This window comes from Fundulus heteroclitus, chromosome 6 (assembly GCF_011125445.2).
Source record: "Fundulus heteroclitus isolate FHET01 chromosome 6, MU-UCD_Fhet_4.1, whole genome shotgun sequence".
NCBI classification, from domain to species: Eukaryota; Metazoa; Chordata; class Actinopteri; order Cyprinodontiformes; family Fundulidae; genus Fundulus; species Fundulus heteroclitus.
This window is the reverse complement of record NC_046366.1, coordinates 8,798,887-8,826,264: the sequence shown is the minus strand read 5'-3', so window position 1 is coordinate 8,826,264 and position 27,378 is coordinate 8,798,887. Positions and strand designations below refer to the sequence as shown.

Genomic DNA, 27,378 nt, shown 5'->3' with positions numbered 1-27,378 from the left:
GGGAACATAAACAAGCAACGGAAACTATAACAGTATTAAATCAAGCTCTGCATTTAGCCCACAAATTGGGTGCCAAGTTGCTCCGGACAGCCCAGGAATCTCTAAGCAGGGTTTAGAGGTCTCACGGATGACCCCCCCCCCTCTTTCTTTTTTTTTTTTTAACCTCCCCATCTCAAAGCACGGATTGGTCACAGTGCGGCTCATTTGCATGCCTCGCCGTATAAACCCTCCCGCAGACACTGCAGCCCGCTTGCGCTGACAGAGCAGCACACCTCCAGTAGTGAGTGAGTGAGAGCGCAGCGCATCCCGAGTGCGCATTAACAGACATATGGAATATTTACCACAGGCTTTGTTCTGAGAAGAAAAAAAAAACTACCCAGGAGAGTGGACTGAAGGGAGAGGAGGACACTTTTTCTCTCAGCATTTTCTTTGAACTCTCAAGTTGGACTCAGTGAGATCAGTTTGCTGAATTTCAGAACCTCAAGATGGGAGCGACAGGATGGAGCGGGCTGCTGGTGTCTCTGTGCGCCTCCGTCCTGCTTTTGGCTGCTCTGGCGCAGGGGAAAACGGTGAAATATCAGACATTTGAGGAGGACGCACCGGGGACGGTGATTGGAAACTTGGCCAAGGACATCTACTCCACTTCGCCTTCACCGGGAGGCTCCAGGAACAGCTTCAGGATGATGAAACAGTTTAACTCCTCTTTCATCCGTCTCAGGGAGAGCGACGGGCAGCTGACGATAGGGGAGAGGATAGACAGGGAGCGGATCTGCAAACACACCCTGCACTGCCTCATCGCCTTCGACGTGGTCAGCTTCTCCAAAGAGCAGTTCAAACTCATCCACGTCGAGGTGGAGGTCAAGGACATCAACGACAACTCCCCCGAGTTCCCCCGAAAGGAGTCGAGCCTGGAGATCTCCGAGAACACGGCCGTGGGCACCCGGATCCCGCTGGACTTCGCCGTGGACGAGGACGTCGGCGCCAACTACATCCAGAGCTACCAGATCTCCGTCAACAGTCACTTTTCCATCGATGTGCTCAGCAGGGCCGACGGGGTTAAATATGCGGAGCTGGTGCTGATGAAGGAGCTGGACCGCGAGACGCAAGCCTCTTACGCGCTGGAGCTGGTCGCCATGGACGGCGGCAACCCGTCCCGCAGCGGGACGACCCGCATAAACGTCAAGGTGAAAGACTACAACGACAACAGCCCCGTGTTCGACAGGAGCAGCTTCTCCGTGGACCTGCCCGAGGACGCGCCGGTGGGCTCCCTCCTGCTGGACCTGAACGCGGAGGACCCCGACGAGGGGCTCAACGGCGAGGTGGTGTACGGGTTCGGCCACCAGGTGCCCCCTGAGATACGGCAACTCTTCAGGGTGGACAGGAAGACCGGGCGGCTCACTCTGGAGAGCCCCGTCGACTTCGAGAGCAAGAACACCTACGAGTTTGACGTCCAGGCCAGCGACCTGGGTCCGAACCCGAGCCCGGCCATGTGCAAGATCGTGGTTCAGGTGCAGGACGTGAACGACAACGCGCCGGAGATCTCCATCACCCCGATGACCTCCATCACAGCGGGGATCGCGTACATCACGGAGGCGGCGGCCAGGGAGAGCTTCGTGGCGCTGGTGAGCACCTCGGACAGAGACTCTGGCGCAAACGGCCAGGTGCACTGCACGCTCTACGGACACGACCACTTCCGGCTGCAGCAGGCGTACGAGGACAGCTTCATGATCGTGAGCACCAGCCCGCTGGACCGGGAGAAGATCCCCGAATACAACCTGACGGTGGTGGCGGAGGACCTGGGCTCCCCTCCTTTCAGGACCATCACCCAGTACACCATCAGACTGACGGACGAGAACGACAACGCGCCGGTGTTCAGCAAGCCCGTGTACGAGGTGGCGGTGGTGGAGAACAACGCGCCGGGCGCCTACATCACCACGGTGGTGGCGCGGGACATGGACATGGGGTCAAACGGGAAGGTCACGTACAAACTAGCGGACACCTATTTCACGGGCTCACCGATTTCCACTTTCGTGTCTCTGGATCCCGCCAGCGGCTCGCTTTACGCGCTCAGGAGCTTCAACTACGAGGTGATGAAGCAGCTGGAGCTCCGCGTCACGGCCAGCGACAGCGGCTCCCCGCCGCTGTCCGGCAGCACCAGCGTCTACGTGCGGATCATCGACCAGAACGACAACGCTCCGGTCATCACGCAGCCGCCGCTCAACAACGGCTCCGCCGAGGTCCTTCTGCCCCGGGACTCGCCCTCGGGTTACATCGTGACCCGCGTGGAGGCGCGGGACGCCGACGAGGGCGTGAACGCGGAGCTGTCCTACGGACTCGCCACCGGCGAGCCCTCCGTGTTCTCGGTCAACAAAGCCACCGGCGAGATCTACCTGAACCAGGTGCTCAGCCACGAGGTGGACGAGACCCTGAGCGTGACCGTGACGGTGAGCGACAACGGGAGGCCCGCGCTCACCTCCACCGCCGCGCTCCACTTCCTCATCATCGCGGGCTCCCCGCCGCGCGACAGGACGGTGTACCAGGCGGGCGGCGGGGACGGGGCGCGCGCGCAGTGGGACCTGTCGGTGGTGATCATCGTCGTGCTCGCGGGAAGCTGCACGCTCCTGCTGCTCGCCATCATCCTCATCGCGACCACCTGCAACCGGCGGCGGCGGGACAAGAGCGGCGAGGACAGCGACTCCTACGGGGAGAAGGGCACGCTGGAGCGGGGCAGGAACCACGCGGGGGACAACCCGCTCCTGCCACTCCACGGAGCCGCCGGGGGAGGTGGGGGAGGAGGAGGAGGAGGAGGAGGAGGCGCGGGGGAGGTCTTTGAGGGACACTCTTACAGCAGCCAGCCCGGGGCTTTCACCCCGGCTCACCCCGGGGGAGGCGACATGTGCTCGGCCTCAGAGGACGGCAGCGAGGTGCCCTGCGTGTATGACTCAGACAACAACAGCAAGCTCCGCGGGAATAAACACGAGGTAAGACAGAGGGATAGTGAGGAGAGTGTGTGTGTGTGTGGGGGGAGAAGTGTTTATTGAGCAGACAGTAACATGTGCTTTCTTCTTTTTGCTCCTCTCCTGCAGGGCTACTCCACTCTGCCTGGGTATGGGAACGGGAAAGAGGCGGTGAGGCCCATCACCATCTGGAAGGGCAACTCCTACACCACCATCTCCGCCAGAGACCCGGCCTTCAGCGGCAAGGACAGCGGCAAGGGGGACAGCGACTTCAATGACAGCGACAGCGATGTCAGCGGAGACACCGGCCTGAAGAAGGACGGGGCCCTGGTTCCTCCCATGGGCGGGCACAACGGTAAGGAGAAAAAAAACGACCTCCAGATAAGAGATGCACCTGTGTGATGACGTAGCTAACCTCACCCTCCCCCCCGTTCCTCCATCAGCTCTGTGGGCTTGCACCAGCGAGTGTAAAGTCCTGGGCCACTCCGACCGATGCTGGAGCCCCTCGGCCACCAGGGCCAACGCAGCCCCCTCCCCGGCGCCGACCCTCTCCTCCTTCAACAGCCTGCCCAAGACGGCCTCGCTGCCCCGGGACCCCAACCGCAGGGACAACTACTACCAGGCCCACATACCCAAGACAGTGGGGCTGCAGAGCGTCTACGAGAAGGTCCTCCACAACGAGTACGACTACGTGCTGGTCACCCCGCCCAGGCCGGTGAGGGTGCAGGAGATCAGCGACGTGGCCATCCCCGTTTACACCCCAACCCCGACGCACTGTCCCAACAACGACGCGTAGGACGGAGGAGAGACGTCTCCGCGACATGTACAGATTGTTCAGAGTTTTAATTTATGATGCTTTGAAGCAGAGAGAGAGAGATGTGGCTGTGTCTGTTATGAGGAGTGTGCTTACAGAGACTCACGCTTCCGTACACAGCCGGTCCCAGAGAGAACGGGGCCCAGAGCAGAATCTGATTTGGGACCCTTTCAGCTGCCGCCAGTCAAAACCCAAATGTCCCCGTTTTTATACCTCGCAGAAAGGTGGGGTGTAAAAACAGTAAAGGTCGTATGATTTTAAACTCGATGTATAATATGATTCCCAGTTATATTTTTGCACAATAAAAGCAGACGTATCACTCATTTAGAAGATATCTAAAAACCCGGCTTGGTCCCTGAGCTCTTTGCTGCCCCCTGTTGGCTTTGGGATCCAGAGCAGCTGCACAGTTATCTCCTGCCTTGGGGTCGGCTCAGCTGTTTTATGTGTGTTTGTCTTTATGCAGAGAACTACGTTTGACGTCCGGTCAATCACTCTGGGACATTTGTTGGACATGAAGTGTATCATATGCAAGACTTGTACATGGAGAGATTTTATTTTTCTATAAATAAAAAAAAAAACACAATGTTAAGCAAAAAATACAACAACATGTAAATACATGTAAATACAGATCTTTAAGCATGCTTACTATTTAAAATGCCCTCGGAAAAATGTCCTGATTGAGGGCCGTTGACCCAAAATGTATGTAAGTTGATAAACATGTATGAAACCATTTGAATGCAATAATAATTCACTGTACAGACTTTTTTTATCATCACAATATTCTGAAAAAAAAACAAAAAAAACAACAACAATCAAATAAACTTTGAGATACTCTTGTGAATGTAAGCGTTGGAGTTTGTTCCTGAGGAAGATGGAGACTCAGTCCGGCTGGCCAGCAACAGAAGCTGTTATTGCACCATGACAGAGCCTGTGTCCTTGCAGCCCAACGAGGAAGGTCACCTGAGCTTTTCCCCCCCTCTGTGAATACATGATGCTGCTGGTGAGATGCCCAAAACAGACCCTTTTAAGCAAATGCGCCCCCCCCACCCACCCACCCACACCCACACACACCAACACCACCACCATTTCACACACGTCAGCCAAACCCTGTGCAAATCTGTTATTTATCACTTCCTTTTCATGAAGAATCAGAGGATGTGTTTGGGGCTTTAGCACCTGAAGTCAGTAGTAAGGGTGATGAAAATATATGAGGGACACGTTATCTTTGTTATGTATAAATAATATTTAGGAGACAGATAAAAAGTGGATAGGGGGTCTTCACACCCCTTGAACTTTTTTCAAATCTCAAGTTACGATCACAGCTTAGTGGGCAAGACTAATACAATTGGAATGGAAGTAGAAGTGGAAGCAAAAGGAAACCAATAAACCAATAAAAAAAACTGTAATAAACCAATATTTTAAAAAGCGGCGATCAGCCCCGATGAGTCGATACTTTGTAGAGCCATCTTTTGCCGCTTAGCAGCTGCGTGTGATTCCCAGCTTTCCGCGTCTGGAGACAAGATTTGTTGCTGACTCAACTCAAAACAACTCAAGCAGCTCTGTAGGATTTTATTGAAAGCATCCGCAAATTTAATTTTTCAAGTCTCCATGAATTGGATTCAGGTTGGGACTTTGACTAGGACGTTCTACCACATGGATAGGCTTTGACATATAAAACCACTCCATTGTGGCTCTGGCTGCATGTTGAGGGTTTTCGTCCTGCTGGTCTTATAGGACCTCTAACAGGTTTCTTTTCAGGACTGCCCTGTATTTACCATCTTCTCATCAACCCATTTTCCTGCCCCTGCAAAAAAAAAGCATCCCCACAGCTCCACGCTGCCACTATCATGCTTTGCCGTGGAGATGAAGGATTCAGTGTAGAGTTGGGCAGAGTAGCCATGTATTTTACTCAAGTAAAAGTACCAACACTTCAACATATTCTTACTCAAGTAAAGAACAGTCAGCCAAGAAATGACTCAATTATGAGTAAAAAAAGTATTTAGTAAGAAGGCTACTCAAGTACCGAGTAAGTAATCATAGCTGCTAATGATTTAACGTTTAAAAATGCTGCAATCGGACTGAAAAAAATATAAGGCTATGTGCAAATTCTGGTATTCTATAGACAAAAAAGAAAAAATATACAAAGACTAGCATAATTGTAAAACATCTAAGTCAGGTAGAAAAACACTTTTCTAAATATTTCTTCCAACATTAACTTGAAAGCAATACTTACAGAAGTTATTGTTTATATAGTATGTTACAACAGTACAAAGTATTTTCAATGGCGATATCTACTGTTTACTGTACATTTATTTGACCTCCAAATGGCTCGATGAGCTCAGCAGATATAAAATATCATTAAAATAACAAAACTTGTGTACAAATAAGAACTCTCTTTAACATAAACTCTAGGTTCTGATCTCTCTGGTGCTGAGTAAATGTAACTGGTTACTACCCACCTCTTTTTCAGGGTGATGTTAGTTTACCCACCACTCATAGCATCTTGCCTTCAGGCCACAAACTTCATCAGACAATAAACCTGAAGAACTTTGTTCCACATATCTGCAGCGCTTCCCTAGGCGGCTTTTGGCAAACTTTAAAAGGACTTCTTATGACTCACTGTCCACAGTGACCTGCTGGAAACTCTTCCATATCTGCCGATTCCATGACCAATGCTCATCCTGTCTGCAGATTCTCCCCCTCCTGAGCTGGGGAACTCTGCAGCTCCTCCAGAGTGACAACATACTGTTTTGCCTGCTTTGTTGATTAATGCTGTCCTTCCACAGCCAGTCAGTTGAGGCCACCACTTGGTCGGTCTGCAGTTGTGTCTCTATCCCTTTTGAGATGATAGAACGCTCTGTGAGATGATTTTCTCTCTCAGTTCTGCTTCAAACCTGTCCACAGCTTCATCCTTGACCTGAGGCTGTGTTCCTTGGTGTTCATGACGCCGTTGGCAGAACATTCGGATCAATACTGAGGTTCGATTACTGCTGGGTGGACTCCACTGCACTAATTAGGTGACTTTTTAAAGGGAATCAGTCGTGCTGAATTTTATGAAGGGGTAACAGAGTAAAAGGGCCAGAATTCCAGTCTGAACCTTTTCATAGCATTTAGGCCTGAATACTTTTGAAGAACAGATCTTCTTTTTTTTCCTGTCTGTCCACGTGCCAAATTCACACGTAATCTCATCGTTATCATTCATGGATTCAAGACATTTTTTATTAACAGCAAACGCCGTGGACGCCAGAGAAGGTGTAGGAATGTGACCCAGCCAAAGGACAGCTTTGGCACGTCGCCATGTCCATCAAGGAGGGGGAGAAGAACCTGTGAGATTCCGCAGGAGTGACATTTGACCTGAGACAGTAAAGAATCTGGGAAAAACAGCAAGACCGAGGGGCTCTGCAAAAGGTGGGATGGGAAAAAAAAAAAAAAAACACACCCCTTCTCCGCTATCATCACAATTACTGAACAGGTCCCCGCTAAGGTTGTCATAAAGCCTAATGATACGAAATCCTGAGGATCAGAGCAGGATCAAACTCATGCAAGTTGCATGAGCAGCCTATGGAATCTTCAAAGGGAAAAATGGTTAATGATTTTCTGGAAGAAGGCATAAAACCTCACGGAGAGGTTTTATGCACATTAGTGCCCTTCTCTGGCTGGTAATCAGCTTGAAGTTACAACCTAGACTTTACCTTTTTTTATTAAAAGTTCTAAGGGCTGAAAATGCCCAGTTTGGGCTAAAAAGTAAAGTTTGACTGAGAAGCGGCCTTCCTCCTCCTCTTCTGGAAAAGAGAGAGAGAGAGAGAGAGAGAGAGAGAGGGGGGGGGGGGGGAACGAGCAGGGGGAGTCAGAGAACAGGAGCTTGAAAAGTTATTTGAGTGTTTGGCTCCAGTCATGGCGGGGAGCTCAGAGAAAGTACCCATTGCAGCAGCGGGACCAGAGGACCTGCATCACTTCATGTCTCCGGTGAGTCGCTTCAGGCCAACGGGGTGCACTTTCAGGGCCAGGCTGCAGGAAGCAGTCCTGGAAACCTGCTGTGCATCCTTGGGGACCGGTCAGGGGCAAAATAAAAATTATAAAATAATTTAGCAGTTTAATTGTTAGATGACCATGAAGCTAGTCTGTATCCACAGTCTCATGTTGTGTGGGGCCGCTGTGTTGAATCGTTTAGGCCCACTCCACGGTCACGGTGAAACCAGCCTCCAACGGACGCCTGCTGAAGGCCGGGATCGCCGTGCTCGTAACCGGAGCCGTTCTGCTGCTGCTGGGAGCCGCCGGGGCTTTCTACTTCTGGAACAACAACGAAAAACACGTAAGGGTGGCCTTTTAACACTGGCTCTTTTTGGTGGGAGCGGCTCATAGCCCGCTGCAAAGAAACGAACTTCAATAAGGAGCCGGCGACAAGACAGCGAAAGGGAGCCCCCCGATGAGACATTCTGGTTTATTTGATGCATAAAAGCTTTATTATATGCACACTCAAACTTGTTCATTATTATTAAAGGGCACAGGCTCTTTTATGCTTCGCGTCTTTGTTTCAGGATTGTATTCAAGTGTACTTTGGTTGCTCCAGCTCCATTAAAGAGCAGATTAAAAAGGAGGGACGTGACTAATCAGTTTGCACCAGTTTAAAAGAGCTCAAATAGCCCCAACCCCTCACTTCTGTTACATATCTCTTTAAAAACAAAAGAAAAACAGCTCTCTTTGAAGAAAAATGTCAGTCTGAAAAGATGTTTGTTGAATACGTTCAGAACGACGAAGAAAACAGGCTCTTAGTCATCAGTGTTAGAATTTCTAACATGTTTGAATTAAAATCCCAGCAGAGCAAAGCAAATGGAGGGTTTCTACTAATTTCTTTTTTTCCCCCCCCCGATTTATTTTTTGCTGCGTAGACAAACAGGGAAGTGTAAGTTAACCCCCTCCTATCTGTGGTACAGTGTGAGGCAAATCCTGGTGAATGGAGCCGTTTGTGCTGTGGGATCCTGAAAGGGTGCAATGAGGGGGAAAGGAATGGGGCGAGGGCCTCTCTCTCTCTGGTCCGGCCGATGCTCCAGGAGCAAGAGGGGGAAATGCAGTCGCTGCGCAAGTTTTCTGCTCCCAAGACACAGGAAAGGTCTGCAGAGACGAACTAACGTGAACCAAGAGAGAGCTGGAGGGACAGCTGAAACAAAGTGTGAACCTGTGTGTGTTTGGGAATTTAAGAAAACTAACCAGGCTGTGTTCACACTCAGGACCCTCATACCTCACACGCCGGTCTGAAACTCTGCGGCCACGGAGCCTCCCAAAGTAGCCACGTCGCTTGGACTTCTCCACATTTTGTTATGCTACAAGGACACGATCCAATGTCCACTTTCAAAACTTTATGCTAAAACTTTAAACCGACAGTAGCGCATCGTTGTGAGGGAAATGATAGGGATGCATCATTTCCAAAATGTCTCACAAATAAAAACTTAATAGGTAAAAAAGAGCATTTGCTGCAGGGGCAGCTGGAGTTTATTTTATTTTATTTATTTTTTTTTTGGGGGGGAGGGGGATCTCTCTATCAACTTTGTACATGTGGAGACTGAAATTTCTGACCATTCTTCTGAGCTCAAGCTCAGTCAGACTGGATTAAGAGCTTCTGTAAACATCGATATTGAAGTCTTTATGTCTGGGCTTTGACTGGGCCGTTCTAACACATGAGTATGCTTTGATCTAAATCATTTTACCGTAGCTCTGCCTGCATGTTTTAGGGTCCTAATCCTGCTGGACGGACACCCTCCACCACAGCCGCAGGTCTTTTGCTGTGACTAACAGGTTTTATGTTCCAGGGCTGTCCTGTTTTTATCCCCATCCATCCTCCCTTCACCTCTGACGTCCTATCTGGGCTTTTCTGAAAGAAAGAAAGAAAACATCCCCACAGCATGATGCGGCCCTTACCATGTTTCACTTTGGGGACGGTGTGTTGAGGGCAGAAGCGTTGTTGGGATCCTGAAACAATGGAGATGTAACCCTGCCCAGAAATAGGTCGCTTCTGTTCATATGACAGCAAATTGAATTCAGGATATAAATAATGAGGGACACTGTGCAGCAGTTCTCAGGCTAAATGCTGGGGGTCAGCTCAGCTCGGAGGTTGCTACAGCAATGGGAGGAAACGTTTTCAAATGTTTTTCAAAGTGACGAAAACTCAGTTCTGGTCGCTTCTAAATGTTTTCCTTAATGAGATCTCAGTCTTTAAAAAAAAAACCTGAATCCGCAGGTTTGGCGACACCTGTGGCTGTGGGAGATGTACGGTGTTAGTTTTCCACGTAGGCCAAAACGTTCTGTGTCGGTCTCATCGCAGCAGAGCACCTTCCATGTTCCCTTCAAAGCTAGTTGCAAACAGGAAGCAGGACTTGTTAGGGTCCCCCTTTAACAATGGTGTCCATCTGGACAGTTTGATTGTAGGGCACCACCAGTCGGCATCCTGGCAATGGTAGCGTTAGGAACATACGAGTGCATACACAGGTTCTAACCAGGACTGCTGAAACGACGACACCAGACTGAAATAATAGCCTTCTACTACACAGACTGAGCTTCTCCGGATACAATGTTTATGATTCTGAAGCTGTTTTGAGAAAAGGTTTTAAGAAATCTAGTAAAATGCAAATGTGTGTGAGCCCGTGTTGAATCAATGCTCATTAAAGTGAACGTATGCATTCATTTGTGCATTTTTGTCGCGTTCGATCCAAATGAACCACATCAGTTTGTGGTTGCAAAGTGACAAAACCCGGAAAAGTTCGACGAGCACAGCGTTTCTGTCCAGATCATCATGTGTGTGCGTGTGTGTCCACAGGTCTACAATGTCCACTACACCATGAGCATCAATGGCAGAGTGGAGGAGGGCTCCATGGAGATCGACTCTGCCAACAACATGGAGAGATTCAGCACGGGCAGCGGGGCGGACGAGGCGCTGGAGGTCCACGACTTTGAGACTGTGAGTTTGATCGGACGTAATTGGGAAATATCACCAGGCTGTCGGGTGTGTCAGAGGCATCGGTGACATTGTTGGTTGGACCAATGAAGGCCCCTCGAGGGGCAGATTGGCTCATTAACCCATTGGAGAAACGAAGAACAATTAGACATCGGATCCCCTCGGGAAAAATCAGTGTCAAGATTCGTCGTCCCTCTAATTTCCAGCACATTCAGACTGGTGGTTTTTGACCTTTAATTAAAGAGCCCCAATCAGGCTAATCAGGGAAGTGAAGCAGTAGCTGAAGCCTTTGAATATTCAAATTTTGACCTTTAATCACAGTGTCCCTTTGATCCTCTTTATTTGAAGTTGTGCACAAATGCGTCAGATCTGGAGTGTGAGATCATAGGTGAGGTGCAGGGATATAAATAAAAGGTTTACTAATGAAACACCCTTGCCTTTCTCAACTTTTTCAGGGAATTACAGGGATCCGCTTTTCAGGGGGAGACAAGTGCTACATCAAGACCCAGGCTAAAGCTCAGCTCCCTGATGTGGAGCCTCTTAACAAGGACCCGACAACATTTGAACTGGTGAGATGGTTTTCTTTCTGTTTATAGTCGTATATTTGCTGCTTCACGCAGTTTGACTTGCGTCTTGCAGTGGCTCCTTATCCCTGCAACAGAGCAAAATCTGACAAGCTCTGAAGTGTTTCTTTTTCCATCAAAAATAGGCGCTGCATCATTTATAGCGGGCTGACCCTTTTTGCCTGGATTTCCTCCTTTGCAATGAGGCACAAGTCTGCTATAAGGTGTAACCCCCATGTTTTATCCATCATGCAGCCATAATAAACCACCTTAGGGGAGATATTTAGACAGCTGTCTGCCCAGCTTCTGCCAGATGTGCTTTGTTTACACAAAATTAAAGAATTACGAATCCTATATTGGTTAGAACTAATTAAGCCAGGAGCACAATAGTCCAAAATAAATTAAATTCACTGTACCGCTCAGTTTGAGACCTAAACGGTCCCTTTCCAAAAGTGGTAACCAAACATTTTTGCCTCCGGGGCCAAAATGACTGAGTTCAAAGCATTCGAGGGTCACAAAAACTCAAAAAGAATTATAATTTATTTTAATTTCTCCAGCACTTTTTATTAAACAAACAAAGGGATAGGAAATGGACCTATACATCGTTGTGGGGAAACATACAAACACTAAAATGGTCTCCACCAGCTGCTTTATTAAAGGAAAAGTTTGCAGTTTCCTAATTTTCCTGGATCGACTGTTTTCTCAGCAGCAAGAAGAGGATGTGGGTCATTCTTTCTCCGGAAATGCTCGCTGTGTTCAGCCATGTTGGATGAAGGTGAAGTGCTTCTGGGTTAAAGTCGCTGGATTTCTGTGCTCCTATTTACAATTCAATGAAAACAAAATTAAGAAAAACAGGGACAAAGAAAGAACAAAACTGATACTAAATATTTTCACCCTTTAATTGGTCAGTGAAAATCCTGTCCTAAAAATTAAAAGACATCTATTGGTGTTAACTTTTTGTGCATGTGGGCCAAATTTGTACCATTCTTTAATTGGAGTCGGGGGTCGGGGTGGGGGGGGGGGGGGGGCTCTAAATCACCCCAAGGGTCACACTTTGGACAACCTGACTTTCCTGAGGCAAGCAGATGCAGTATTCATTTTCATAAGCATATTTAGTGTTAGATGAGCTAGAATGGAGCTAAGTCAGATCCCATCGTTTAGAGGAGTCAGGACGGTCAGACAGTTTAAAAGGATCATTTGGATTTTCTGCGGTGAAGCTCTGTGAAGTTAGAATCAGTAGTTGTTGTGTTCCCTGCACAAAAAGGACGCGGCTTTGCTTTTGTCCAAGTCATATCACGGTGAGTTTCCAGAAAGGGGAAGGGGTTTGACTCGCTAGTCTGACCGATCGCGGTGGATGAGCTGGATTGATACAGCCAGCAGCGTCCACTAACGTCTCTTTATAGTAACTTTATCTCAGCGGCTAACTTAACAAGTATTCCTTGTGAAAGCGTGGAAAGTTAACATCCACGGTATCCCACAGATGTAACATTAACAGTCTGAGACAACACCAGTGTGTTACAGGTAGGAGAGCGAATAACTTCATAGAACCCTTACAACAAAAAAAAAAACATCCTTTTAAGAGGTAACGACTAATAAATCTCCATTTCAAGAGAACCCTCTTTTTTTTTAAATCAGATTGAGGCAAAGATAAAAGTGAAAAAAAGATAAAAAAAAACCTCCAGAACAAAAAAATAAATAATTACACAGTGGCTCATACAACTGAAATGTTATCAACCTCTTATAAATCTAGACACTGGGAGGAGAGGGGGCATGAGGGCCAGGTGGGGTTAGAGGACGATGATTACACAGATGTAGAACGTAGAGTGAAAAGCATTGGTAAAAAGGCCTATTGCTGGTAGATAATGTGCTTCTGAGCTTGTTTGTCTCTCTTGTTGTGTCTCTGCTCTGTCTTCTCTAACCCCCAGTCAATCGAGGGAGAGGACCGTTCACACTGGTTCTGGTTCTGCTGGAGGTTTTCCTTCCCGTTAATGGGGAGTTTTTCTTTCCACTGTCGCTTCATGCTTGCTCAGTAAGAGGGATTGCTGCAAAGCCATGGACAATGCAGACGACTCTCCCTGTGGCTCTACGCTCCTTCAGGACTGAATGCTGCTTGTCAAGACTTGATGCAATCTACTGGGTTTCCTTAGAGAGGAAACTTTTTGACCAATCTGTAAAATCTGATTGAATTTGACTTTGTAAAGTGCCCTGAGACGACGTGTATCATGAATTGGCGCTATGTCAATAAAATTGAATTGCACTGAATTGAAACATTCAGCAAATCCATCTGATTTTTGGACTTGCAACTGGAATGTGCTGAACTGGGGTAATGCATCGTCCTCAGACCCCAGCTCTGACCTCTGAGACACATTGAACACAACACGATATGGCGTCAGCCTTTACTAGCACTGAAACGTGACAGTCCACTTGGTCAGCTAGGACATGTTGACCCGTAACGTGTCTGTATATGCATAGTCATTGAAGTTTAAGGGATTGATAAATGGAGCCCGTGTTACACACTCGTAATTACAAATTCTCACCCTCCCCACAACAGGTATTCCTGCTCTAAACAGCTGCCACTTTTAAATTACTGCCACTGCGTGCTCAGAAATTCGATCAAGTGACCTATCAGGACCACACCGGTGACTTGTGACAGGCTGGATAACACACACACACACACACACACACACACACACACACACACGGTCGTCACACACAGTGGGAGGACGCGCGGCGTGTGCGAGGATTGTTATCGCAAAACACACCACAGCGTGTGATTGCTCAATTGAGGCCGTGTGATAATTAAAATCATTTAGTTCTGGGTAAGCCTCACATCCGCATAAATCCACATCAGCACAACTGCCTTTTCGCCGACGTACGCGCGCATAAACACTCCCACGTGAACACAACAACAACACAATTAATTATCACGCAAGGCTGCTCTTATTGCCTCTGTCTGCCTCATAAACGATCATTTATTTCACATTTGTGCTCGTGTGTGTGCTCGTGTTATTGCCTCATAAATGATCGTTGGTGTGCGTATGTGACGGCGTCAGGGTGTGTGAGTCTCCTTGTGTTTGGAGACATGGAGATGTTGTTATAATGGTTGCTGCAGGCTGGTCATTTGCTATAATTTAGAATGATGGCAGATATGGGTTGGATGAGCGCGCACGCACACACAGAACCCTCCTTGATCCAGTAGGAGGAAGAGGAGGAGGGAGGGGGGGTCACATAAACTCTTATCAGTCAGACGAGCAGTGAAGGAGGACCCCCTGCTTTTATTTGTCCCTGCAGCAAATGATTTCTGAGCTGGGGTAAGAAAAAAAAAAAAAGTCATTTCTGAAAGGTTCCTAAACGTGACTTTTAGCTGGTGCAGCGCGTCCTGTGGGCGAGATCATCCCTACAGAGTTCCCCTCTCCCCTGCAGGCTGTGGGTGCAGAACACGTACGTTTCTGCGGAGAAACCACGTTTGCTTTTTTTAAAATTGTTTTTATGTTAAAAAAGCAGATTCCCATCCATTCGGCGCATCAAACCTCTTCCAATCAGACGCTGACGAGACCTGACATCGCGTATTCAAGGAAATGTCAGCGGAGAGACAATCTACATACTGCAGCCTCCAGTGCCTTCAGGCTTGCTTTTATAATCCTAAAAGGAGCATTATCAGGGCACCAATAATGAGGATTAGACTTGGACCGGATGCAGAGGCTGTGGCTTATTTAAAGGAGAGTGACAGGATGCAGAAAGCCCCAGCAGCGAACTGTTGTTCTGCTCTTGTAATGCTTGCTCAAGTTTGATTTTAGATCGCCTCGCCGAAGTAGAGATGCACAGTTTCATCATGGACATTTTGTGATGGATCAACACAAAGCAGTTCATAACTGTGAAGTGGAAGGAGAACGATACATGGTTTTGAAAGTATGCAAAGTGTGGAGTGCTTTTGTTTTCTGCCCCCTTTAACTTGATGCCATGAAATGAAACCCAGGCTTCAGAGGTCACTTAATTAGAAGTAGTGTTCACCTCTGAGGACCTGAAATTTAATCAGTTAAAACTAAATGCAGCTGTTTTGGAAAGAAAGTCTGTCAGATTGGACGGAAAGCTCACGGGAACATCAGTTTTAAAGAGTTGATGCAAATTCTCCAATTGGTCCCAGGTCAGGACTTTGACTAACACGTAGGGGCGACAGTGACGCAGGAATCAGGGAGTTTGTCCAGCGATAGGCAGGTTGGAGGTTCAACAGTCTCAGTCGTCGTGTCCTTGGGCAAGACACTGCACCCGCGTTGGCTGCTGGCGGTGGTCAGAGGTCTGGTGGCGGCGATGTATGGTAGCCTCGCCTCCGTCAGTCTGCCCCAGGGCAGCTGTGGCTGCTAACATAGCTCACCACCGTCAGGGTGTGAATGTGGTGTAAAGCGCTTTGGGGATGTGGGACTGATTAAAGCGCTATACAAGTACCAAGTACTTCCAATGAGTCTTAAGTCTTTGGCTCCATCTCCCACCTGAGCTGTAGATCTCTGCAGCTCCTCCAGAGTAACCACAGGCCTCCTGGCTCCATCCCAGAATAACACTCTCCTTGGCCGGCCTGTCGGCTTAGGCGGACGGCCATGTCTGGGAGTGCAGCTCATCCATCTAACACGACGCAGCAGACTGTGCTCTGTTCTTGTACGCTGTGCCTGACGTGCTTCTCCTTCATTTTCCCCTTGCAGAACGACGAGGTGATGCCAGCTAAATTCGAGGACGATCTGATCTTGGTGGCGGCAGGCCCGCCTCTGACCGACTCCTCCTTCCTCAGCAGCAAGATCCTGGACCTGTGCGGAGAGCTGCCGATCTTCTGGCTCCGTCCCACATACTCCCCCAGTAAGCCCACCGTTCTCTGGGAAAGCTTTCAGATCCGACGCTGAAAGGATTTCAGACAAAGCGAGCGTTTACGCAGAACGACAACGTGGGTCAAACGGTCTCAAGCGTTTTCTGCTCAACGTTGCAGCTGTTTGATCTGCAGAGAATGGAATAAGCTGATGAAGAAGAGAAGAAGGGAATAAGCAGCAATCTTGTTTTTGAAGTTTCCCGGACCCCGAATGCTGAGTGTTTAGCATGCGGCGGGGGTCAAGAGTTCTAAAACACAATTTCTGTCCTACTTTTCATCTGAGGATTTCAAAAAAAAAAAAAAAAGCGCTGGCCGGGAAGCGGCTGCGCGACGAGGAGCCGTGCCACATTAGTGCCACTCGGCTCCTGAATTTGCTCTGCTGTCAGACGCTGACGCTGTGATGTGTGCAGGAGGCGAGAGGAGGAGCCGAGCCGTCCCCCGCCGGCGCCGGCAGGCGGCTGCTGCTGCTGCTGCTGCCGACGACTACGAGGACGTGGAGGCAGAGTTCAACCCGGACAACCCCTACCAGGTGAGTCACACGTCCCCACGTCTCCCTCCGCCGTGTTTACGTCCGACCGGAGCGCCGCCAGCTGTCCACTTGGATACGAGGGGCTGCCTGAGAAGGCCTTTTCCCGAGGAGAGCTTCTCAGAGCGGCAGCAGATGCTGGGGGTCACGGCGGAGGGGCCCCGGCGTGTCACGGCACATCTGAGTGTGTGCGCTGCTGTCTAAAGCTTTCCTTTCAGGAATGAGGCTGTATGAATAAACAGTCTCATCCCCCTCCTTCATCCCAGCCTTGATAACTGCAGGCAGGATGGAAGAGAAAAAAAATCCCCCACATGTGACCTCTCTGCCTCCCAATCATGCCAGCTGAAAAAGCCATTTTTAACAGGGCTGCAGTGAGATCTCTCCCCAGCTAAACATGCCCGCTAGGGTCTGACTGCTTCCCTCTCCTCCCCCCCCTGCAGCGAGGCCTCGAGGGCGAGCTGGGCACCATGGACATGGACCCCATGCTGGACCACCAGGGCGTGTGCTGCAACGAGTGCCGGCGCGCCTACACCCACTGCCACAGGATCTGCGAGCCGCTCGGGGGCTACCACCCTTGGCCGTACCACTACAGGGGCTGCAGGGTGGCCTGCAGAGTTATCATGCCCTGCAAATGGTGGGTGGCGCGCATCTTGGGGCTGGTGTGAGAAAAAAGGCCATAGTGGCCAGGAGACATGGTAGAGCCCAGGAGAGAGGAAGGAGGGAGGGATGGGGGTTCAAAAGGAGGTGAGATGAAGGGAAAAAAGTAAAAAAAAAAAAAGAAAGGTGGGGGACTTTTCTTGATGACATTTACTGTAGGTAGCTGAGTCTAAGCAGATTTGTACAAAAGGAACTGCGTTAGTGGCCGTGTTTATGAATCCCTGTATGCATGTAAAGCTGATCTGACATTGTAAGGTAACGTGGAGGCTTCACATCCTTTAATCCTCATAAAACTCATCCACCAGCTACCGATCTGGGTCTTCTAAACGAGAGCGCAACATGCTGCCAAGAAAACAGGGATAGTGACGTTCCTTCACGTAAAATAAAAAAAAAAAAGCTTGTATTGGTAGAGCTGATCAGCAGTGTTTGTCCTTGCTTTGTCTAAAAAAAAAAAAAAAAAGCTGTACATAAATGTCCATGAAGAAGTGAGTGAATTTACAGTAACTTCCCAAAGGGTTCATTTCTACGTTTTGTCACAATACCATCAGAAACTCCAATGTGTTTTATTGGGATTTTAGGTGATGGACCAGCACAAAGTAGTGCCAAACCGAGTGGAAGGGTAACGCAGGGCCTTTGAACTTCTTCACATTTAAAACTCAAGAAAAAAAAGTGATGCAGATTTGAGTTGAGACACCTTTTTACTCCAATAACTCTTAAATAAAATCCAGAGCCAGAAGTTGCTTTTAAAAATCTCCTAGCGTGACGGTGGCAGCATCATGGTGTGGGGGTGGCTTCCTCCGGCAGAGACGGGGGACTGGACAGAGTTGGTGGGAAGAGTGTATGGAGCTAAATACAGGGGGAAGAAACGCTGGACCTGTTAGAGGCTGCAAAGACTTCAGACTGGGGTGAAAGTTTACCTCCAGCAGGAAAACGCCCCCAAAATTACAGACAGAGCTACACTTGGAATGGTTTGGATTAAAACGGCTTAACATACCGAGTTGCAATAATCACCAACATATCAATATGTGCAAATAACAAAAAAAAAGGGCACAACATTGAGTTGACAATAACTTTGAAGGTGCCCCTGCTCTTTGAAGGTCCTCTTAAAATGATTTTAAATTTTTTACGTCCACAGCAGCTCTAAATCTTGACCATGAGGCTAATACTAAGAAAGAAAGGCAGGAACCCTCGAGATCAAGGAAGAGGAAGATAACAAAGGCAAATGTGGCTTGATCTCAAAATCATCACAATAATATGACAATGCCAGTTTCTTAATATTGAGCTGCTGCCCCAACTTAGAACAAGATGTTTACATTAGAACAGCCCACGGTCCAGACATGAGTCAAATATTTAAATATCTGATGTAGGTATTTGCAATATCCCCACATAATGACGCTGTCAGAACCACATTAGGTGAATTGAAGGCAACGGGTTTTTATTTCAGGGTGTCGGAGAAAATGGGGCTGAGCACAAACTCACATTTTGGGGATCTTTTATTTGTTAAAAAGCATGTTTTCACATTACAAATGTGTTCTACTTTGTGTGGGCCTGTCACATGAAGCCCCAGTAAAATCCACTGAAAGAGGTTGTAGCAGGACTAAATGTGAAAAGGTTAAAGGGGCGTGACAACTTATGCAAGGCCCTGTAAATAGCCCTTCACTTTTCACAAGAAATGTCCAGCCGCTTCACCGCTTTGTCTTCAGTAGTTGGCTTTTAGAAAAACGACCAACTGCAGCTTTCCTCTCATCTGTTCATCCATATGTAGTTTTATCTTCATCCAAAACTTCTCAAAGTGCAATATCACGAAATAAAACTTTTTTCCTTTTTTAAGTAAACCTCCGAGTTCCAGGCCTCTTTATTCTGCTCCACATCAAAAGAATATATGTTATCTGCTTTTATGTCTTGCATGTACCGTTGGGTTCTTTCAGCGACGCCCCCCCCTGTCGTTCTCTCAAACGCGTCGTCTGGTCGCCGCTCCAAAGGCCCGACCAGAAAGTTTTCCGGAGTTCTTTAATGTGAGAGTCGAGGATCTAGAACTCTTTAATGAGACTAAAGACTCTGCAGCCGTCACGCACCCAGATCTTACCCACGATGCAAAGCGCTTAGCTCCTTTTGATGTCGCAGAGCCGCCTCGGGCAGGGGTAGGGGGTAAGGATGGGGGCGGTGTGTTTTTGTGTGCGTGTGAAGGATACTGGAGGAGCTAGTGTGTGTGTGTGTGTGTGTGTGTGTGTGTGTGTGTGTGAGAGAGAGAGGGAGAAAAGTAAAGTGTCACGGAGCTAAGAGTTCCATCCAGAGTCACAAATGGCTGTTTGATCATCAGGAGAGATGAAACGATGTGTGATGAATTTAACACTTAACTCAGTGTGAGAGGCTTGATGATGTGGTTAGGAAGCCTGATCCATATTAATGCTTTCCTGGCTTAGTAGACCCCCCCCCCATCAGAGTTACAGCTGCTGCATATACAGTATGCGGTGGCAGACAGCTCTGCCCTCATCTTGGGCTGCATCCTCGTCCTTGGCCAAACAACCTGGGGGGGGGGGCTCTTCATCCCGATACCAATCACACTGCAATAAGTAAACCCCGTCCTCAAGGTGTTGGCCGTATCTCAACCGCCTGCTCTCATATCAGTAATAACACATTTCGACGCTGCCGGCACATAATCGCACCGCATGCCCCCCTCCCCCTCCCCCTTCCAATATACTGCCATCTTTTGAGTGCGAGTGATGCGTTCAGAGACTTCCTATCCGGTTCGTGGAAACCGTTTCCAGACACGACAGACAGAAGCGACGCAGGACACGGATCTCCAGTCAAAACAAGAAATCTTTTATTTACAATGAAGCGTGAGTCACACTGATGGAGCGGCAGGTGCTGAGCCAGGCGAGTCAAGAAGCCGAGCCATCGGTGCAGACTCTTCACAGGAAAAAAAAAAAGGAAAGAAAAGAGAGATTCGTTTATGGTTAGTTCAGATCCTAACCAGTTGTACATTTTTACACTGTGCAGAAGGTGGCAAATCATATAAAAGGGGGCTTCCAAACAGAAAGGGAGGGGCTGGTTTGAGAAAACCCATCTGAAGGCTGAAGCGACATTCGTCAAGTCTACCAATGTTTGCCTCTCTGAGTCCATTGGCTTTTAAAAAAAAAAAAATTAAAATAAAGCTCGTCAAACCGCTCAACAGATTACTGAAATTCCCCCCCCCCCTCCCCCTCCTGCACGGTGACATGCTTTGGGTGGAGAGTAGGCGCTTGTTGTTTTGGTGCAGTGATAGTGGGAATGCCGCGCCTCCTCGAGGAAACAGGCTAAGAAGTTGACGGCTGAGCAGACTGCCAGGCAACCAGGGATCCCAAAGGAGCTCAGGCAGTTTAAACGAGAAGACAGATGATGTTTAACCAAATAAAAAAAATAAAAATAAAAAGGATGGGACGAAGGACAGAGAGACAGAGGGAGATGTTCAGTACTTCTTGAACTCTACGTCATCTGGGGGCTTCACATCCACCTTCCTCGTGCCCACGTCGCCCCAGTTGGTGCTCAGGACCGTACCACCAGACTCCATCTGCACAGGGGGGAGAGAAACAGGGAGCAATCACAACAGTGCCCCAAAGACATGAACATTTTACTCCATCAGCATTGTGGGGAAATGAGTAATGGCTTTTCAATGTTTTTACGGTTTTATTACAATGTTTTGCAAAGAGGCTCATATTATGCCACTAAAACAGCAGCTGGGAGCACAAATATATCAACATTATTCTCAGTTATGGTAGATTCAGTTTTAATAACAAAGACAACCTGAGTAAATAAAAAAAAATGTTTTAAAAGGACAATTTCATTCATTATGTATTGAGCCGCACATCTACCCAACCTGATCCAAGTGCGCATAGAGAACTCCTCCAGGTAATAAAAGAACCCAGAACAACATCTACAGTGCTGCAGTCATCTCTTTTCTCTGTTAGGTTCAGTGTTCATGATTCAACAATGAAAAAAGAGCGACTGGGCAAAATGGCCTCCATGGGGGAGGTCCAAGGCCAAAAAGCCCTGCACACCAACACCTCCGCTCCACCATCTCCTCATACTGCCTTCACCAGCCCAGGACCAAACTCTCCTCTAAGGGAGGCAGGACCTTCCAGGCAGTTGCCCCTTCGGCTCTGCAATGCCCTCCCAGAGACCCTGAGAGCCCCACACAGTGTGGAGGTCTGTAAAAAAGCCCTTAAGACATTGTTGTTTAAAGAAGCCTTTTAGAAACTTTATTATGATTTTATTTGTGTGATATGGTTAATGGTGAATTTCAAATGCTGTTTTTAATTAATAACCGGGGATTGTTTTTAGCTCTCTGCTCTGTAGCACTTTGAGTTTCCCTTGAAATGTAAAGTGCATTATTAGTAAAGTTTATCATTATTATTATTATTATTATTATTATTATTATTATTATTATTATAAGATGGTTTCTGGTGTTTTTACCCAAAGTCTCCTTTCTACTGAAAATTCCAGGATTAAAATACCTGTTTTTTTTGGTTTGTTAAACCCGGGTAAAAGGTATCCTGGGATATTTGTAATGTTTCTGTTTCCACCGCTCCAAAAGGCTGCAGAAAATGTATTTAAATCAGCCTAATGACGTATGGGGAGGTTGTAAAGACAACTGCACTACACCTCCAGTGCAGCGGGTGGCGGTAATAAGAACCCAAAGGCATTACCAGCGGTTCCCATCCTTACCTCAGTGGCAGCCATGAGAGCATGAAGCACAAAACCGTGAAGCCATAAAAATAGAGCCTGAACTTTTACTCAGTTTTGTTTTTAGTTTATTTAATGCTTGAGGAACTTCAGCAGTTGTTGAAGATGAGCCAATTATTCAGTTCCTAATTTCCTGCTCTCCAGTAAAAGTAAAACTATTATTTTATGACTCTTACCTTTAATCCCCAACCAAACTGATTTACTCAGTAACAAATGAAAAACTTAATTATATCTGTGTTAAACTTCCACTCAGTGGTAAGAGCCAGCGGGGGTTTGAAAATGGGAGTCAGGCGTTCTCTCTGGATACAGCGAGTCTTGACTGCCCAGTCGGCTGACAGCTGGCGAGGATCGCTGACTCTTAGCACAGCGGAAAGGGACTTCTCTGAAACGTTGGCGAACAATAAAGTGATGTCGATAAACTGAGTAGGGATTTTACACAGCTACGTTCTCGCCTAAAAACATCGTAAAAGCTTATTTTGTGTTGCAAATTGCGTAATATATCAAACTTCGCAGTTTGGCCCTCTCTTCCATCATGACCGCTTCTGCTTAGACATTCTGCCTTAACCGAACACCTCGACTATCCCGAGGTAATCTGAAAGTCCTACACCCAGACCCTCTATCTGGGGAAGTGTGGTCTCGGCAAATTAATCGGGAAAATTGTATATAAGCGTGCAGAAGGGCTTTTAAAATCCCCGGTAATGGCTGAAAGCCCATGAAACAAAAAACAGGCTAAAATGAAAGAATATAACAATACTATATTAAATGATGTGTCCTTCCTCCCAGCAGGTGTTAGACTTTATAATAATAACAGCCACCAACAAAATCAATACGTTTTTTTTTTTTCACATCCCTGCTGTTAATTGCAGAACCGTTTCCATTTTTTTTTGTAGTCAGTCTGTTGCCGTTTTTCTTGCACAATTACAAATGCACGTGTTTTACACTTTCAGGTCAGCCTACTCAATTCTTCTAATCTGAATATACCATTTTTAACGACTCTACAGCAGGAGTCACCAACATGGTGCCCACGGGCATCAGGTAGCCCTCAAGGACCACACGTGGGGTCCATTTGCCTGTTCTAAAAATAGCAAAAAAAAATTGAATTCATTGCTTTAATCATGCCTGCATCCATATACATTTAAAAATGACAATATCTAAAAAAAGCATTAAAAATAATTTTCATGAAAATAAGGCGAACTCTGAGTCTCATGGTTAGGACACTGGCAGCCCTTTGTATGACACAGTACCAGTGAAGTAGTAGGTATTTATAGTTTAATGTTTACGATTAAGGCTCTTATTGTGAATGTTTGTTGGAGGTTGCGCCTCAGTTCATCCCAGTGGGTTGAGGCTTCAAACAGAAGTTCATCAAACTGCTTCAGGTGTAAGAAAATGTGATTATGTTGGCTGTTTTTCCATGTATTAGCGATCCCTCGGCAAGAACAAAGATATAGGAAGAAATCGGGGAAGTTATCAAGAGGTTAAAAGACAAAGCAGGAGCATTGTGAAGATAGCAAGCATCAGCACTCTGCATTAGCTGTGTGCCTGTTGGAGCCTGAGGACTACTGAAGCAGTTTCCTTCTGCAGGAAGCGAGGACAAAACATCTTCAAAAACACTGCCCAGCGCAGCTCAGTTCAAAATACACAACTACACGTACAAATGGACGATTAAAACATCAGTTTCTGATACTATGGCTATCACGTACAGCTCAAAATATAGTTTCATCTTACACCAGCAAGACTAACTCCTCAGACTAACTTCAAATGCTGTGTATCTAATGATTAAAAGCGCTAATCATTTCATTCTTACAGTGCAGGGATGCTTTAATTTGCCAGGATTTACACACCTATCAGCTTCAACGTTTTCCTGTGCCGCAGGTTCATTACCGCTCGCCTTTCCTTTTCATCGAACGCCGATGTTCACGTCCATGTAAACCGATGCTTACTCCGCTCAAGGTCTGGCGCTAGCGGATGTTTGAGCAAAGACCTACTCGGCATGAATGCTAAAACAGCTTCAGGTTCGTTCTGCTGGGAATGTGACAGCGAATAATTCCTTTAGGCAAACACCTTAGAGTGAAAAACTCTATTACTCGAACGCATACAGCTTTCCTCTCACCTGCAATTCTCTAAATGAGACGGCACAGATCTGCTTCTCTGATCATGAAATGTTTATGTAAATAAAACAATGCTCTATGGCCGGAGTTTTCCCTCTCTGCTTTTTTTTTTGTCGTCATTTTGACACTAGGTCATGTAAACTTTGCACTCAGCTCCTCTCTGATGGCGACTGTAGCCACTGTAGCAGTGGCAAATCAATGCCTGTGGATAAGTGCAGATGGATGTTTTTTTAAAGAGGCTTTGGGTCGCTGTCAGTTCAGGGCGTGAACATGTTACACAGCCAACGTGAAGTTTGGGGGGGGGGTAGGGAGGGGGGGGGGGGGGGGGAGTTAAGAATCCAAATTAGCCTGGGTCTCTGTCATTAATGCACATTTCATGATGGTCAATCTGCAGCCGGCATCAGCATTACTTAGATTGTTACAGAGTGAAAAGACCAAAGCTGCCTCTATCAAAAGGTCAGCTCTCCACCAAATACGCAGGGACTGACATTGGAGATTTCTTTTTTTCAGTTTATTTCAAGGACTAGAACGGGTTATTTTCTGCAGAAGCTCAGAGTCTTTGGAATTTCTCGTTTCCTTTAAATTGTTAAAGCACATATCCCTTTGCTGATGCTGAGTTTAGAAATATCTGCGTGTTTGTTCATGTAAGAACAGATCACAAAACGATTTCTCTCCATTGAGAATTTATTTGAGCACTGGTGAGGGTCACTAATGATATTCTCGTGGCCTCAGATAATGGACCTTTGTCAGTATTTGTCCTGTTAGATTTCAAAGCTCCATTCAATACAGTTGATCACAATATTCTCTTAGAAAGACTTAAACATACTGTAGGGATTAAGGGGAAATCAGTAGACAGATTCCAGTTTGTTCATTTTAATAATAAATATTCTTCAAACTTCAGGGCCACTTTTGGAGTACCACAGGGTTCAGTGCTTGCACTAATTCTATTTACTAAATATATGTTTACAACTGGTAAAATGATTAGATGGCATGTAATAAATTTCCACTGTTATGCTGATGATACTCAGCTATATTTATCCATCAATCTGTCTTGATGACATCAAAACCTGGATGACTTTAAATTTTCTGCATCTAAATCATGACAAGACAGAAGTTGCCGTCTTTGAAAAATAAATGGCTTAGTCCGTCACTTCATCTGAATGGCGTTAAATTGGCCACTAATAATAAAGTAAAAAAACTTTGTAATTATTTGTTGACCAGGACTTGTCATTTTAATCCCATATTAAACAAGTTTCTAGGGTTTCCTTATTTTCACCCCAGAAATGTTGCCAAACAATTTGCATGGGCCACACTGCAAAAACGGATCTAAAAACAAGTAAAATGTTCTTAAAGTTAGTCTATTTGTCCTCGATTTGAGTCAGTAAATAAGACTATTTGCCAATGGAATGAGTATTTGTACCCCTAAAATAAGATAATTAGACATCCTGCACTTGAAATAAGATGATGGAGATGAATTGTTCCTATTTTAAGTGGAAAAATCTTATTCCATTGGCAAATAGTCTTATTTACCTGCTCAAATCAAGGAAAAATACAGTAATTTCAAGAAAATTTTACTTATTTTTAGTTCTGTTTTTGCAGTGCAGATCCTGGTTTAAACTGTAAAAATATGTTGTGTATGCACCAGATCCATGTTTATTTTGAAACTAAATTTATTTTAGTACAGAATGATTTATTCTTTGTCCCTCAGTAGTAACATTTGTATCAACAACATTGACATCCAAATGGAAGCAAAGTTTCACACTAAATACCAATAATTTGGTATTATTGGTAAACTTAACTTTATATAAGTCTCTAAACTAGGGCTGAATTGTCCCTGCCTTACTGTTTTTTATTAGAAAAGTCAAAGTTAAGTTTGACATATTGTTACAAATAATATGTTTGCTCTTAATCAAAAATAACCCTGGACCTTCTAAATAAAATGTTGCCGCTTGTAATTTTATAATATTTCAAGTTTGAAATTCAGGTACCATGACAATCCTACTCCAAGTTGGTTCTGGAAAACTAAACTCTTTCTTTATTAGAACCAGTGAAGAATTGGCTCTAGATCAGATCGGGTTAAATCCTGGAACTGATTGAGAAGAAAACCCCATTTCTGACACATCTACAGGTTTCACATACAAGAAGTTGAAGCAGCCAAAACAGTCTCTTTAATTGTAAATTTCCTTTTAAATGATGAAAACCTCATAGATTGTTAGGAAGCATCAAGATTTAGCCTGTCAACAAAACACGGCTTTTCACACAGTTTTGCTGTACACACAACAGACTGGGTTGAAAGTCAACCCATTTAAAAATGGCCTCACGGCCACAGGAGAAAAATGTGAACAGAACATTACAGCACCTCAATGTTATGAACAGGATTTTTTTCTTTTAAAGTGCGCTGAAGAATTTCCCTGCAGTAAAGGCCGTTGATATAGCAATCGCCTATGAACGCACGCTTGTTGATGGTTGGGTCAATAACCTTGGTGCCTAATAATGGAAGCAGTGAGGTTTTGACTGTATTTGTTCCTGCGGCTGTGCAATGAATAAATCTTTAGTTCCCTTCAAGAGCAAACAGTTTCTCGAGCTTTGCCTAATGCAGCTAAATTAAATATCCAAAGCAAATAACCTGAGTGGAAAAAAATACACACACCAGTTCATCACAAGTACCATCAATGTTAATTCACTGTAACTGGATTATTTTCAATAGAATTTTGATCTTAAAAGAATTTAAATGTTCTTTAATAGTAAAAGCCAGAGGAATACTGGCCAATAAATAATGTTAACGGTCCACAGAGTCAGACATAAATCACATTCCTGGTGTTTGTGAGCCCGTTTTCTTTTTTGGTGTGGTTTATTCACTTTTGTACGCCTAACAAACAACAACAACAACGACTTTAGAACATTGACAAAAGCTTCTCGTGATTTTCTCTACTGTGGGTAGAGTGCAAACCACCGTTCTATTCAAGAAGATACCCAGTTTTTTCTTTTCTACTATTCCTCACAGTGTCAACAGCACAAAGCTCTTCGGTTTTTCTCCCTCTATAAGCAGAATAAGAGGGACAGCAGACATTTAGAGCACTTTGTCTTGATTCCTTCTCAGAACATTGTTGTTCTTGTCACCGCCGTACTTCTCCTACATGGGAACTTATGCTCATCCTGCCTTTGAGCTACAATAGGACCTTTATTGGATGAATGTGGAGGAAGGAGAAATGCACAGCCACAGTATGCAT

At 46.2% G+C, this 27,378-nt stretch overlaps 3 protein-coding genes across 3 annotated transcripts in view; 2 read left to right on the top strand and 1 right to left on the bottom strand.

Moving 5' to 3' along the window:
- The first annotated feature begins 204 nt into the window (after positions 1-204).
- On the top strand, positions 205-4,612 carry LOC105930233 (protocadherin-8). Its single transcript, XM_012868334.3, has 3 exons — positions 205-2,981; positions 3,087-3,312; positions 3,401-4,612. Exons 1-3 carry the CDS (start codon positions 486-488, stop codon positions 3,751-3,753), a joined length of 3,075 nt encoding a protein of 1,024 aa, XP_012723788.2. The 5' UTR covers positions 205-485; the 3' UTR covers positions 3,754-4,612.
- Positions 4,613-7,625: 3,013 nt separating this feature from the next.
- On the top strand, positions 7,626-19,153 carry LOC105930255 (chondromodulin). Its single transcript, XM_012868373.3, has 7 exons — positions 7,626-7,737; positions 7,943-8,083; positions 10,583-10,723; positions 11,176-11,289; positions 15,978-16,128; positions 16,546-16,664; positions 17,102-19,153. The coding sequence occupies exons 1-7, from the start codon at positions 7,666-7,668 to the stop codon at positions 17,324-17,326; spliced, it is 963 nt and encodes a 320-aa protein (XP_012723827.2). The 5' UTR covers positions 7,626-7,665; the 3' UTR covers positions 17,327-19,153.
- A 967-nt stretch (positions 19,154-20,120) lies between these two features.
- sugt1 (SGT1 homolog, MIS12 kinetochore complex assembly cochaperone) overlaps positions 20,121-27,378 on the bottom strand; it is a gene marked incomplete in the record, with an annotated part of 54,395 nt that continues 47,137 nt past the window's right edge. Inside the window, 2 exon segments of the mRNA XM_021319431.2 lie at positions 20,121-20,228; positions 20,774-20,868. Coding sequence (XP_021175106.2) covers positions 20,201-20,228; positions 20,774-20,868 — 123 coding nt within the window.